Source organism: Haliotis rubra, unplaced genomic scaffold (assembly GCF_003918875.1).
Source record: "Haliotis rubra isolate DU_JTF1 unplaced genomic scaffold, ASM391887v1 Scf761, whole genome shotgun sequence".
NCBI lineage: Eukaryota > Metazoa > Mollusca > Gastropoda > Lepetellida > Haliotidae > Haliotis > Haliotis rubra.
The window spans coordinates 376,902-392,954 of record NW_025767481.1 but is presented as its reverse complement, the minus strand read 5'-3'; the positions used below and the strand labels follow the sequence as shown (position 1 = coordinate 392,954).

The 16,053-nt window shown below is 41.4% G+C and overlaps 1 protein-coding gene across 1 annotated transcript in view; it reads left to right on the top strand.

Moving 5' to 3' along the window:
- LOC124260412 (Fanconi anemia group A protein-like) overlaps positions 1-6,495 on the top strand; it is a 31,582-nt gene extending 25,087 nt beyond the window's left edge. Inside the window, exons 11-15 of the mRNA XM_046694715.1 lie at positions 63-137; positions 2,655-2,797; positions 3,154-3,280; positions 4,216-4,308; positions 5,030-6,495. Coding sequence (XP_046550671.1) covers positions 63-137; positions 2,655-2,797; positions 3,154-3,280; positions 4,216-4,308; positions 5,030-5,101 — 510 coding nt within the window. The 3' untranslated portion in view covers positions 5,102-6,495. The remainder of the gene's footprint in view (positions 1-62; positions 138-2,654; positions 2,798-3,153; positions 3,281-4,215; positions 4,309-5,029) is intronic.
- Positions 6,496-16,053: the final 9,558 nt, after the last annotated feature.

Sequence of the window (16,053 nt, the reverse complement as noted above, 5' to 3'; positions counted from 1 at the left end):
AGTCCCAGGGACCCTCAAATGCAGGACTCAAGGTAAAGCCCTGTGTGCTTTCTTCTCCCCAGGTGCTGGCTGCCTACTCCGAGCTGAGCTTGCTGTTCCTGGCTGCTGCATATACACACACTGAGATGGAGAAACAGGTGCTCGGTCCATCCACCCAGCTATCTAGCTATCCAGCCATCTACCAATCTTTCCATCCAACCACCAACCCATCCAACCACAATCACATCACATACCTCTCTTCTCATCTCTTCTCCTCTCTTGACATCACTTCTCACCTCACCTTATTATGCTTCTCACCTCACTTCTCCTCTGTTCTCACCTCACTTCACTTCTCCTCTCTTTTCACCTCACCTCTCTCTCTCACCTCACCTCGCTTCTCTGTTCTCACCTCTCCTCTGTTCTCACCTCACTTCACTTCTACTCACTTTTCACCTCACCTCACTTCTCTGTTCTCACCTCACCTTTCCTCTGTTCTCACCTCACTTCACTTCTCTCATTTCACCTCACCTCACATCTCCTCTGTTCTCACCTCACCTCACTTCTCCTCTGTTCTCACCTCTCCTCACTTCTCTGTTCTCACCTTTCCTCTGTTCTCACCTCACCTCACTTCTCTGTTCTCACCTCACTTCATTTCTACTCTCTTTTCACCTCACCCCGCTTCTCTGTTCTCACCTCTCCTCTCTTCTCACCTCACCTCGCTCCTCTGTTCTCCCCTCTTCTCTGTTCTCACCTCACTTCACTTCTCCTCTCTTCTCACCTCACCTCACTTCTCTCTTCTCACCTCACCTCGCTTCTCAATTCTCTTCTCACCTCACCTCACTTCACCTGTCTTCTCACTCACCTCTAGCTTCCACTCTTTTTACCTCACCCCTCTTCTCACCTCACCTCTCTTCTCACCTCACCTCACCTCACCTCACTTCCCTCTTCTCCTTGCTTCCCGCCTCACCTCCCATCTGTCCTCTCCTGACCTTAATTCACAACACCACACTGCAGATTAGGAACAGTCAAATTTATCTCCTAGAGGGATTTCTTGTAAAATATAATCTTGCCAATGACTTGCTGAAAAAAATAATCTAGCTTCACGTGTGCCAAAAAATAAACTGTCCACTTAACGTCTTGATACATGATGTTGGGGTTTTAAAAAAAACATTACCCTATCTTTCCTTCTTGAGAGGACAAAAAATTGCTTGTTTTTAAGGCATGACTAAAAAAATAATCTCACCGAAAAAAACTCCACCAGTGTGGTGTACGAAGCTAACTGGATCCTGAAGGAGTATTATAAGATTTGTGAAGGAAGATGTCCCAGAGAGAAGTATTAGCCCTCAAACCAAATATCTCCCATCTAAGGTTAGTGTCAGGTTTCAAGATATTAGCATTGTGTCGACAGAAGAAGTGCGAGGAAAGCAAATCCACCAACAGTGGATGGTTCCTGCAGTGGAAACACGGGGAAGTGGGGTAGTTGCTGATCACATGCTGACAAGAAAGAAGGGCTACTTTACAGGAAGAACTTGTTCTCTGTTACTTTGACAGCAGTATGGAGCTTGATCTGTTCCTGATATATCTGTCATAATATTTGTACTTACACTGGGCATGAATTCCACACCTATCTTGTTGAGATTGCTGCAGCTGGTTCCATTATGTAATATGTGTTCTATAGATATGACTGATTTCTCAGACAGGAAACTCAATCATTTCCTTAGGACATCCAGAGTGAAAATGTTGTAAATATGAGATGAAATATTATTTACATTGTTATCAGAAATGAACTATTAAAACCTGAAATGTTCTTCCTGATCGGGGCAGTTTGAACATGACGTAAATACATGTTGCAGGGCCTCATTCTGCAAAGTGATCAGGTGATGAATTCTAAGGTTTTTTAGAAGTTATGAATACACAATGCCAGTACTTCACAGATTGTTCATATATTCAGGGGTTGGGTGACTGGATGGTCATATGTTGATGACTCCGACAAATACCCACTAACCCACCCCTCACTATATCACACATGGGTACCTCGTTAGGATGAGAAAGCCGCAATGACTCGGTGCGCCTTGTGGCTGCAAGACTTGTATACTCCCCAGGGAGTTGAGATTGATAATACGATGTGCCGTTGAGATTGACATCCAATGATCGAGGGGGAAATAACAGCGCCTTGAGCATGCACTAGTTGCGTGGGTATGTGCGCTTTATAAATATCCTATGATAAATAATAATAATGGGTACAATGTTTAAGTTTGGAAGTGGTGGTTCTTGGTTTCTTTTGTGATGCTGAGATGACGAAGATAACTGTCACTCCACGAGACAATATCTCTGAGTCTGGCAAACAGCACTCATGCCAGACATTTTGTCTGACCATAATTTGTAAACCATTAAACTGATGGTAATTCAATATATACCACTCAACATTTGCTGAATACCAAAAGAGGTATTTTGAATGGTGTGATCCTAAGATAATGTTGAGTAGTATATGCCTGACAGTCTATTTTGTAGAAAACTGATAATGTGGCATCACAATTATTTTTACATCAGTCAAAGAAAGTTTATATGTGTTTCTTGGTTGGTGTTGATTTGAGACTTGCTTATACACTGAGTAATACCCATCTGTAGGTAACTGTACTATGTTTGTTAGTGATTGTGTTACTTGTGTCTGTCAGTGCCTCACCGATGTCCAGATGTCGCTGACAAGCATCATGGCCACACATCATTATATCCTGGTCTCTCTTGCTGACATGGATCTGTTGGAAACAAGAGTTGCCTCCCATGGGGCAAGGACATTCAGGAAGACTGCCTTAGTCCAGTAAGACCAATACAGTGCACCCTGGTTATAATGCCCCTGGATATAATGCCATATGTCAAAGGTTTTTGGAACAAAAAGTCATTTGCCCTGGTTATAACGCCAATTACACTGGCTGCATGTAGTATAATACCTTAATTGGTTGGTGGTGGCTCAGTGTGTTCACTGTAAGGGACTGTGGGGTAGCCTAGTGGTTAAAGCGTTCGCTCATCACGCCAAAGACTCGGGTTCAATTCCCTACATGGCCGCAATGTGTGAAGCCCATTTCTTGTGTCCCCCGTCGTGATATTGCTGGAATATTGCTAAAAGTGGTGTCAAACCAAACTCACTCACTCACTCACTGTTCCCTGTATATTCAGATGTGTTGCTGATATGCAGCTAAGTGAAGCGCGCCACATGTTCGATACATCTCCCTCCACTCTGACCAGTGCGATACAGACCTACAACCAGGTGTGTCGGCAGTTCGAAGACACCGCCAGGAATCAGGTAACATGACCGGCATCTGGTGGATGACTGGAGGTTATACCAGCAGGGAGCAGCCATCAATAATCAGGGGATGGGATTAATACATATCACAAATGTTTTATAAATGGTGACATAGAAACAGACACAAGTTGCACTGATACATGTAGCTCAAGTTCTGATAATTTACCTGTTACAGAATTTTAGATGACAACTGAAGCATCAGGTACTTATCTTTGATAATCTGGGGATGGGACCCCAGCTGAAAACCAGTGCTGAATAAATGGTCATGTTAAAAAAGTGTCACAAGTTTGTCCTGGTAGATGTAAGTTATCTAAGGGATAGAGTACTTTCTACAACCAAGGCAATGCAGATGCAGATTAAAATCTCACACATTAGGGACTGTTCATAATTTATGGCTTGGGATTTTGGTTTGTTTTTTGGGGTTTTTTTTGTTTGTTTGTTGTTGTTTTTGTTTTTTTTTTTTGTCGAGTTCACCCATTTTGTTCTGGGAAGGAATGGGGGCTCAGCAATTTTGTACACATGTACCAGGGGTCAGCAATTTGTACATAAAAATACTACAACATTATGCTTAAAAAATATGGGAAGGAGGAGGGGGGTCATTGATTTTGTACATGATATGCAGGGGGGTCACTTACTTTGTACATAAATTTTAGGGGGGGGTCATTCACATTGTACATGCTTCTGAATAAAAATCATCACCCCCCTTGCCATTTATTATGAACGGTCCCTTATGTTGGGTATCATATGAGTGGCTAATTGTTCATCAGTGATGTTCAGTAATGACTGGACAAGTTCTCAAGTATAAGTAGTCAATATGATTGTCAGTATTATCATTATCATCATTATCACCAGTGTTAATTAGGTCTTTGATTTATCATGTTGTTTTTTTAATGTAGTTTTGTTCTCTATGTCTGAAGTACATGTTCTTATCTCAGGCCATTTCTCTGCTCCATCTGTCAAAGTGTGCCCAGTTTCTGAAGAATATGCTCAACAGTGTCAGTCTGGAAAGCCTACAGTCAGTGGATCAGGTAACTATACTCATTTATAGGGGTGGGTACTGCAGAGAATTTTCATATTCCGATATATTGCGATGCGAAAGCATATAGTGCGATATGTATTGCAATATATTGCAAGAAGAATTTTCAACAAAAAAAACCTACTTATACTCAAGTTAATGCTTGATTTATAAAGCAAAAACAAAACAAAATCATCATGTTTGATTAAGCTTTAATAAAAACTTTTAATCCTGACAAAATAAAAATGTAAATAATATTTGGCACAAATGAAACAAGGCAATATCCGAAGATTTCCGAGTGTTACGAAGTTTTCCGAATGCATGTCAAAATACCGGTTTTCGATCAGCGTATTGCAATACATATCATTTTCATGTCTGAACCGGTAAACCGGTTATATTGCGCAGCCCTACTCATTTAAAAATGAAAAGTGTTCTCAGATAGAGTTGACACTAGTGTCTCACTCACTCACTCACTCACTCACTCACTCACTGGAGGTAACCCCAGTACTCTATGAGCGGGTATTAGTACCTGGATGTAGCGCTATTTAAATACCCACATTATTATTATTATTATTATTATTACTCATGATAAAGCTGTATTAAGGTAAGAGGAAATAAGATTGATCTGAAAAAGATTATATTCTGAAAGGTATGATCTGATTTTGTGAACATTTGTCAAAGCACTAGCACTGACCTTTCAAAAGTGATATAAATAATCCTGCTTTTGTTTACAGACTGATTTGTCATCTGCTGGCCCTGACTTCCACCATCTTGTCCTGTCTCGACTGAAGGCAAGGAGGAAGTGAATGGGTGACACATTGCTAAGAGGCATCCGAGAGAAATCAGAGAGATAGTGAATAGATCTCACATTGCAAGGAGATGTCCGAGAGAAATCAGAGAGATAGTGAATAGACCTCACATTGCAAGGAGGTGTCCGACGTACAACAGTGAATCTCTGCATTAGTTTGTGATCTTGTGTGATCTGTAAGTTCAACATGAGTTGCCTGGAACGAGAGATGAATCTCCTTATGAAGACAGTTTAATTTTGTCTAAATATACATAAAACTTGATACTCTCCTAGCAAAACACAAGATTAATCTAGTTCAGTCTTGTAAATACTGGTTGTTGAAATAAGAGAAAGGACGACCTGACTTCAACATTCTGGCATATGATCCAGTTGTTAATGATGTGTGTATGTGAAGGTAAGACTTCAAACCCTGTTTAATCTGATATCATCCAAGATAACATCTCCTGGTTAACAAACAATGGGAACAGACTAATGCATATGTATCAACACAGAAGCTTCAATGTAATCTTCGAATACCAAGTTTTCAAAACGAAAGATTTTAAAGGTTCCTGTCTCCATGTTACATCTCCATGTTATCTCCCAGGTTTGAGGCTTGTTTCTGTCACTCACCATATCAGGAGACCTCCCTCAACTAAACTTGTATTTTGGGCTAAAAAACAGTGAACGTCTTTACAGATGTTAAAGGTGAGGCCACCCACTTACACAAGTGATTGCCCAAGGTGTGATATCATTATAGTCAGGAATACCCCATGCTGTCTCAGTAGGCAAGTGTTGTTGCTGAATCTGGCAGCATGAATGTGTACTCTGTCTAAACAGCTGGCTGTCGACAGGATCAGATTGTAATGTATTGCTGTCACTTCAGTTATACTGATGGAAAAAAGAAAAGGAATAAAGCAAAGATGGAGGTTTACTGCTGCGTGCAGTCAAGAGCTTCACATCAAATCACGGCATGGAAAATATATTTTTTGCGTGATCTTAAACACTGCCATGTTATGAAAATATGCCATCCTTCATTTTTGTTCCCAGATATTTCACCAACTGTGTGTTGGAGGATTCCCCTATGTGGATATTGGGTAAAAATTATTTTCAACAACCTGTGCAGTGGGCAGGCTGGGTACTTGGTTGATTGTATGTGAATTTATACCGACTCTTGCCCACAATATTGTTCCCTTGATTGTCTTGTACAGACTTCATTATCTCCAGAAGCTGTCATATAGCTGCAATATTGCTGGAGTAGTATTAGGCAACAAACACCTTATGTTCTTTCTTTACTGTATGGGGTACTGAAGATAATTGTTGAAGTTTTTCATTTTATGCTTAATGATTTCATGATTTGTTTAAATTGTTATATTTTGTACATGCTTACAAAATAATATGTTGCTTCTTACAACCGAATGTTGTTTGTGTTGGCCAATCATATGAAGTAGCAATGAAGTTTCCCATGTCCAGCACCAAGGTTACAACTCTCCCTTGCCCCTGCACATATACCCCACACAGGTACAACTAGTCTGTCCCACAGTCCCTCAACTGCATTGTTTTCTCTTCCGCCCAAAAGGGGGCGGTGGGGTAGCCTAGTGGTTAAAGCATTGGCTCGTCACGCCGAAGACCTGGGTTCGATTCCCCACATGGGCACAATGTGTTAAGCCCATTTCTGGTGTCCCCCGCCGTGATATTGCTGGAATATTGCTAAAAGCGGCGCGTAAAACTAAACTCAGTCAGTCAGTCAGTCTTCCGCCCAACCCTTTCTGCAATGCTAAAGTTCTAAATGAAGGAAGTCTAGGTTTCCTAAGGTTCAGGAATCCCCCTTCCCCTTGGGTCTCCTTTTCAATTTAAAAGGAATTGTTTGTTTCTAACTTTTTAAATATTCAAAGTGCTTGTCTCAGATGCAATTTGTTCAAATACCATATCTCAGGAATGTTGCTGATAAAATTCATACACATATACTCTCATTCACTCACTGAGATGACCACAGATTAAATCAGTTGTGAGTCTGCAAGGCCTTTTAGGGCTCTTTGGAACAGGAAGAAAGCATCTTGTGGTTTTACCAGCTGTTGTGTCCTCTTGAAAGTATATCACCAAATAGGTTCTTCAGAGGGTTAAAAAGAGGAGTCCCTCGTGTGCTCTGATACACATAAGAATTGTCTAGAGCTGTCAAGAACCATGTTGATAAACCAACGAGATGATTGTACGACAGTCACTATGATTCACAAGCAGAACATTTCTCACTGAGGATGCAGTTCTGACATACATACAATCCACGCACTGTTTACATTCATCAGGGAGTTATTCAAGTCCTGTACAGATTCTCTGCATCAGCAACATCTCTGTGATGGGGATGCTCTGCGTATCTCTCCTTATGATAAGCATGCCTCACACCGTGTTGACGAAATGCATGTGCAGTGACATGCACTGGCTCTGACATCATCAATATAACGCCTGATAATGTAAAATGGGTTATATATGTTTACAAGCAGGTCGATCCTTGCCGACGTGAGATAGGGCAATGCTAAAGCAGTGTCGTCCGTTGTTTGAGATTCGGTCTTTAAGAGAGCTTATTCCAGGATACGTCCTAATCTGTATACAAATACCACGGAGACCTGGCTAAGCCCTTCTCATGCCACATGTGTATTGGAGCATATTTCTGCCGGAAAGAGCATCTGGGAGAGCAGAGAGGATTAACGGTTTCTGGAAATGCATCTAATTGGCCATTAATGTGTGCGTCATGGTTTGACTGTGGAGTCGGGGCAACCTCGGGTAGCGGTTTGCCTCTCAGATAGAGAATTGAAATGCAACACCTGTTTAGAAGACAGGCCGTAGCACTACTTAAGAATCGGAAAACCTCATTAAATTGTTTTATAAGGACTTCAGAACTAGAATGGCACTTATTGGTCGTCATATTGGAGACCTCGTAGGTTTTCACTAATGATTCCCTCTGCCAACGTCAGCCAGCTGGAGATGTTCCGTAACATGGGACGTATTGTTTTTTTGTTTGTTGTTTATAAGCCTCACTGATGGATAAGACAGACCCATTAAAATGGAGTCTAGGTCAGGCAACGGTGACTGACGCCATGTGCAACGAATCACGCCGCAGGTTACAATGCCACAGTGAGTGAGTGAGTTTAGTTTTACGTCGCACTCCGCAATATTCCAGCTATATGACAGCGGACTGTAAATAATCCAGTCTGGACCAAGCAATCCAGTGATCAACAGCAACAGACTATGTAATTTCTATAAACATAAAGTGGAAGAAGCACAATAAATTGTAATAAATTAAATCAAATGGATATTAAAAATGTTTGTAGACGAGTGTGGTTTCTATAAACATTCCTTTCCCGAGACGAACATTAGCAAATTGACCGCTGTCTTCACACAATTTGGAGGAAGAATAAAAGAAACATATCGTATATACATGTAATGTTCAATGACGGCTGAAGCAGTGTTTCAGAGAATTAAGTCATTCGACTTTTCAGTAGAGGAAGTGAAATGTTTTAAGGCTTGTTACACACAAATAAATTAGCGGATGAATCCTTTGTTGACCCCTGTACACATGACTGTCTGCACGTACAGACTGCACCCACGCACGCAGAACACTGATGGAGAGAAGGATTGTTTTAACCGACGTATCAGTTTTCCTTGATCAATAATTATTGGAATATTTTAAAACCAAACGAAGGTCATTGCAAATATTTGTATTAGTATATGTATTATTACTCGTTAAAGAAGTTTATAGAATTGTCACTGCTTCTACATGGAGCGTTTGAGCAATAGATACCTTGTCCCTGCAAATCAGACCGGGCGTATACATATACATGTGCCTTACAGGACAATTACGGTATTACAGTCACCTGACGTTGTACCGTCTCCGTGGTCTTGTGGTAAGAGTGTTTGCCCTGTGGGTGGAAGGTCGGTGGTTCAATTCCTGACTGTGTCCAACCAATAAGACGTTAAAGGATTGTACTAGTTAACTTGGCGCTCGACATTACGTGAAAAACAAGGATTGACCGACATGGATTTCTGTGTTCTGTATTTTGTATTTTCTACCGGGGTATACATATTAAACTGAGGCATATCATTGGGCTGTAAAACCGACATCAGTCCACACTAGTTCACACCCGTGAAGATCCAGGTTCGAATTTGTCTTCAGTAACCCAAGCTTATCAGAAGCGACTAACGAGATCGGGTGGTCAGGCTCGCTGACTTGGTTGACACATGGCATTGTATCCGTAGATCGATGCTCATGTTGTTGATCACTGGATTGTCTGGTCCAAACTCGATTATTTATAGACCGCCGCCATAGTACACACGTTTACACACACTCACGCGTGTGCGTTACGGATGAACGTTCCTAATAATTGAAATAATACTGAATGCGAAGTTTAACCCCGTTTCACCCACCTGACAAAGGTTGACGGGAGGAATGCTGTATAAATTTTTTATCAGTTGGCCATCGCTACAGTTGGCCATCGCTACAAACGCATATTTGTGAATGTATTCATTTTCTATGAATCAAATCAAGACGATTTATGACACTAAATTCCAACCCTCAGTTATCCTGTCTCCCAGACAGAATCGGGAATTTCCGGCATGTTTGCCCCAGTGTTAAAGATTATATTACTTATCTTTCTGTTTAGATTGTACATGGATGTCGTAGCCTAGCCTTGCTCCAAGTCTGTACTGAATGATAAGTCAATGGATGTAAGGTCATTCTATCCTTTCAGGAGGCAAGTCTAGAAAAAACAGGAAGTACAATATGACGGGTGCCAGTCGATTGTAGTGACAACGTGATTTAGATAATGTATAAATTAATTTACACTAATAATCATTGCCTTTGATGTCGGCACATGACCAGATTTGTGCAAGTCAAGTCATATGCCGGGTACATGCGTTTAATGATGAATCAAATTATAGTTGTTCTGAATCATACTGAACAGAAATATTGCTTTAACAGTGACACAATGTGTGAATATGTTGTTACTTGATGACCATAGCCAGTATATAAGACTGATGCGTACTGAACCTTAGACTAACGCTTAGTCTCTGAATATATATAATTTTGAGAATGACAAGCAAACCCATTTAAATTGAAAAAGATCCCCTGGGAGACCAGATATCCTGTGCATGAGGAATTCTTGGAGGGCTGGGCAGTGGGGAAAATTAGTCTGTCTCACAGTCCTGGGCCCCGATCCACAAAGAGTTCGTAGCGCTACGACATTCGTAAACCTATGGTAAACTATAGAGTTACGACAGGTCGTAACGTTACGAATGCTTTGTGGATCAGGCCACTGGTCTGTCATACAGACCCTAAAGCAAATATATCCAAGAAAGCCCACGCAAGTCTAGAAAATGTGGCAAGTCTAGATTTCAACACCTTCAGGGTCTCTGAAAATGCAGAAAGTATCTGGACTCCTTTTCATTATATTTAATTTGTTTTACTAATAGTATGAACTTCTGTATACTATGTTCATTTCAGAGACAAGTTGTTAGTTTATCACAGTACCCCAACGACGTTATTTTCGTTCCGCCCAGCCTTTAATGAAGCAAGTCTAACTTCTTTGGGTGGAATTGGGTTTTGTAACTCCGCTGATAATTCCTCTTGCTGCACTTCAATAAGATGTTTTGAGGATACCAACGGCATGTCATTGCTACATAAGAAATATATATAAACATTTGCTGTGTACTTAGACACGTAGGTATATACAGTTTTTAACTAATTAATTTTCAGATTTTTTTAGCAATACTAAAGTGGGGTTGTTTAGTTTATGGATTCAAATATATCAAATGTATCAAATATCAATATCAGAGCATAGGTAAGAGACATACTATTTTCACATGATTAAATATCGAGGTAAAAAACACAGAAATAGGATCAAATTGGATAAGTCACCATACCATCCAAGCATTTCAAAATCTGAAAAAGCCTACACTGCTGGGATACTATACAATCAGACAAGAACTACCGGGGATATTTTCAATAACGGCATCTGATGGACACCCACCCTTCCTAATGTCCCACTGATTAGGTTGAAGAAATTCTGCCAAGGTGGACAGTAGCCCAGTTCGTCACGGTCGAGGGAGCAGGGGCTGACCAGTTTGCAGCTAGGTTGCGTATTAGACTGTTGGCTGGAAACATTAATCGCTCTGGATCAGTCGCCCTTTAATCGTTGGTGTCGCTTCCTAGTCTACATTTCCCCAGGTTCAGTCTGAATCCTCCCTTCTCACTGTTGCTCGTTTTCAAGTTAACATGGAATTATTTGTTTCCATCCAAATGATATATATTTAGAGACTAAGCGTTACTCTTACTGTGCATCTTTACGTGTTCTCCACACACAATCTGGCCTTGATTATCTAAACATTCGACCGTCGTGTCTTCAGCATTGTTCGTGCAGTCAGTAAATATAAACCCGCAAAACATTTGTCTCCTGCTCATTAAAAACTACATTTTAAAAGTAATTTGTGACATTTCGAGCTTTTAAATACAAATCCATGTCCTTATCTCCGAACCATCTCCCATTTTAACACAAACCTCCATGTTGATGAAGTACCGTTATTTGGTATGCGCTCCCCGAAACGATAACATCTTGTGTAAACAGGGATAATGATTCATACAGAGAGAAGTCCGGACGCTCACCTAATTGGCTCTTCTGACATTGCTGATTATTTTGCTGGGAAGCAAAAAACACACTGGCTTTCCTTTGGCTGAGTTTACTGTCACAGCACGTGACAAGTGCCACCTGTCCCCGAGCCAAATACGCCAAGCAACCCTGGCTTATAAAGCTAATATATACAGACAGTGTTGATAAGACCACTGACGGCTTCAAATAACAGGAACCGGCGACAAGGTTCATACCTTATGCTAAGCTGATAGGTTTGATGTGGTAAAAACTACAATAGATACCTTTATTCACTTTATACATATCTGTCATATTCAGACTCTTACAAGCGTCGACTGTGTATGGTTAAAAATGAACCTTTCTTGAGCAGCCGGAATCCATGGTATCTTCAAATCGCTGTAGCGGACCAGCAACAGTATATCTTTGTCAAAGTGGGAACTATATCCACCGTGGTATTTGAGTGTTCACAACGACCTCGTTCTGTTGTGGGCTCGCGATAAGAAGCCTCGGGAATGTGGTCATGGGAGTCGCGAGCAGCAATCCTCGGTACTGTTCAACGTTGGGAAGAAGGTCAAGGGTTCTTGTCACAGACCCCGTAGATTGAGAGGTCCACAGATAACAAGAGGAAGTATTTTAGCAGACACCTGAAGCATATGCGAAGCTGCACTTTTGAATATGGGACAAGGATGCATGTTACGTTATGACAATGTTTTTGAATATTTTTCATAAGCGAGAGACCATTTGGTGCTGCACAGGAAGAGCAACACATGAAGCATTGCTCTCCAGATCATTGCTCTCTATATAAAACACACAAGAAGCATTCCTAAATTTTGCAAAATGTAACCAAATACAAATTGTGACAGTGAAGCCGAGGATGCATGTACTTAGTACTACTTACAACAAGCTCCACCCAGGACACGGGGCTCGTTCATGGTATTCTATAACGAGACGAATGTAAAATAGGTCCTATGAGCTTCCAGGACTTCGCTTGGAAGTAGCGCAGTAGGAAGGGTAACACAAAACGGGATATCAGAAGCATCATCATGTTGTTAAAGTATAGTTGTACCTAACATTTTCCTTGCAGTTTCCTTCACAAATCAAATCACATATGATCATCTTCGAGTTATCCCGAGAGTGAGTGAGTGGGTTTAGTTTTAGGCCGCTTTTAGCAATATCACAGCGGGGGACACCAGAAATGGGCTTCAGACATTGTACCCATATGGGGAATCGAACCCGGGTCTTCGGCGTGACGAGGGGACGCCTTAACCACTAGGCTATCCCACCGCCCCTATCCCGAGAAGTGAGTTCAATTCAATTCGGGTTTACGTACGCATGGAACGGAATTTCAGTTATATGACATCGTGACAGGTCGTAGATCGTTACTAGTTTAGTGAAACCCATACCAAGGGCTATAGTCTGTAATGCGAGGCCACAATAAGTGGAGACTGGGACGAGCAAGGGAAGCAACTCCGAAAATGATGGTCAGTGTGGTTAATCTGTCTATGAATTGTAATATAACAAAGGACGTGCGAGGCAGTTTAGGGGTGATGATGATTGCATTAATGACACTGTGATCCTGGTCTGGTAGTGCTTTGACAACACTGAGTGAGGAGTTGGACTTTGAACAGCTATATCATGGAGTGCCGGCCAACTGTAAGAGGTCAGCTCGATACAGGCCTTTATACCACGACGATTAAACTCACGAACACGGGAAAAGACAACCTGAGAATCATAACCATGGCGCCCAAGAGAATCAGGTATTCTGGCAAATGTAAGGGACGTAACTCTTCACGGCGATTATGCATAGACGACTGGCCACCTATTGTAAACTTGAGTCAACCAGTTTGTATAACACTGATCTGTCGTGGGGATTCCAGGTAAAACATCCCCTGTCCTACATGGTAAGTAACCCGTGAAGGTGTGGGTTACAATATTGATCTTCAGTAACCCATGCTTGTCGCAAAAGGCGACTAACGGGATCGGGTAGTCAGGCTCGCTGACTTGGTTGACACATGTCATCGTTTCCCAATTGCGCAGATCGATGCTCATGTTGTTGATCACTGGATTGTCTGGTCCAGACTCGATTATTTACAGACCGCCGTCATATAACTGGAATATTGCGGCGTAAAACTAAACTCACTCACTCGTGGTAAGTAACTGTTCCCTAGAAGTTACCCAATGGACTGAAATGAATACAAAGTGCGACCTAGCTGATTGTGAATCCTCGAAACAGGTCTCCTCATGACATCAACCGCTGTTTTCCTGGTCTAGGCTTTTTAATAATAATAATAGTAAGTAATAGTAAGGGTACTTATATTGCGCAATACTCCATACCACAGTATTATCTGCAATACTCCACACCACAAAGGGGCATGCTCAAAGCGCGCACAAATTTTTGACTTAGAGGCAGGCATATTTATGAGTAATAGCTTCTCAGGCATCGCACTGGCTCTTCAACCCCGTCTCCACGATGTATAGACATGACAATGCCAATTGAGGGTCATCGTGACCTGAAAGCGTTGATCGCTGCTCAGGTTATCGACCACTGTTTCGTCAGGCACCAAGTCGACTTTTACAGATAAATGCGAAACACCTGGACACGGTGTAAAACAATATCCACTCACTCGTACAACAGGTAGGAATGTACACGTATAAGTTGTATGTAACAGTACAGGTTAGAATCAGTCCTAAAGTAAAGTTGCCTTATCTAAAAACAGATATTACAACACAAATCAATATTGAGCTCGACCGCCTCCGTGGTGTAGTGGTTAAAGCGTCCGCCCGGAGAGCGGAAGGTCGCGGGTTCGATCCCCGATCGCGTCATACCAAAAGACGTTAAAATATGGCACTTGTTGGTCCCTGCCTGGCGCTCGGCATTAATGGGTACAACAAGGACTGGTCGGCTCGGAGTCAGTATGATGTGTCTGAGTGGGGTATTCATGCTTCACTGCGGCATGGCATCTCAGTGAGCTAGCACTATAAACCAGCTTCAGTCTGGGCTAGTACAAGCAGCCGCACATACACATACCCACGCATGCACGTCGTCATATGAGCGAAATATTCTCAAGTACGACGTAAAACCCAATTTCACCTCACCTCACCTCAATATTGAGCCCCGGTCAACTTATTATATTTAGTGGAGAGGAAATCTAGTGCTACCAAATCATTCTGGATTTGAATTTCACTTGGATTTTGTTAATGTGTTCTCGAGAGTCTTGGAGAAAGACTACATAGTGTGTAAATAACAATTTGAAGTTACAATCAATTATAATTAAGTCATTTTACTTTTCATTCAAACAGTACGACAAGCCACATACACATGTAGAGAAAAAAGAAACCAAAAGAAAAACTAACATGAAAACTGACAAAATATTAATTAATAAACAGTTGATTTATGTACCATCTGTTTCGCACACCATGTGCTCAAACAGTCATAATGTTTAAACCATCATGTAAGTAATAGATAAACCGTATAACCATCTAATGAACATCACATAAGTCGGTCTTACTCTCAGAAGCTTTAATTCATTTACCACTTCTGTCGTTCAAGGCTTCCGAGTCTGCCATGGAATACAATAACAGGAAAATGTCAGAAGTCTCATCATCCGACGTATAATATATGAATGATAAACTAGGGTTTGATCCACAGATATAACACCCTCAAGATGATTCGACCTGACACTGACTCTGCGCCCTTCCGTCTGGGAAAATGCTACAGAGATCTAGCAGTAATGGGGGTTTTGACGAGAGGTTCCGATGTTTGGTAACAGGGTTCCACAGTTGTGGAACCGAGACGAGTGATTATTTAGTCAGGTGACTAGATATGGAGGCTGGTGTTTATACTCGGGCGATGTACATGCTTCTCGAAGCCTGTATTATTTCTCTAAGGGAAGAGCTAACAACCCTGAAGCGACCAGCTAACACCCGAAAGCAGCCACCTGGTCGATTGAATTTTAAATTTGCAATTTTGCAAACAGAAAAAAAAAAATCCTTGAGGCAAAAGCAGTATGGAATTACGTATTAAAACATTATTTCAGCTGCCAGTGTGATAAAGTTATGAAAGAGTTGAATTCAAACACTGACACGGTATCTCAGATTTCTTTTATAGTCTATTGAAATGATCTTAGGACGTATTACAGGATGAAAATGGTCATAAAAACAAGACTTGGCTTCAGTGTACTGTCACCGAGAAATTCTTCAAACCGGGCTGTTTTAGGATCAAGGAGGCATTATCTCGTCAACATATTGAACATGCATCTTGTTTCTGTCCATCTAATCTGAAATGAATCGTCGAGGAGAGTTTACGCCTCTTAGCAATATCCCAGGACCATTACAGCAG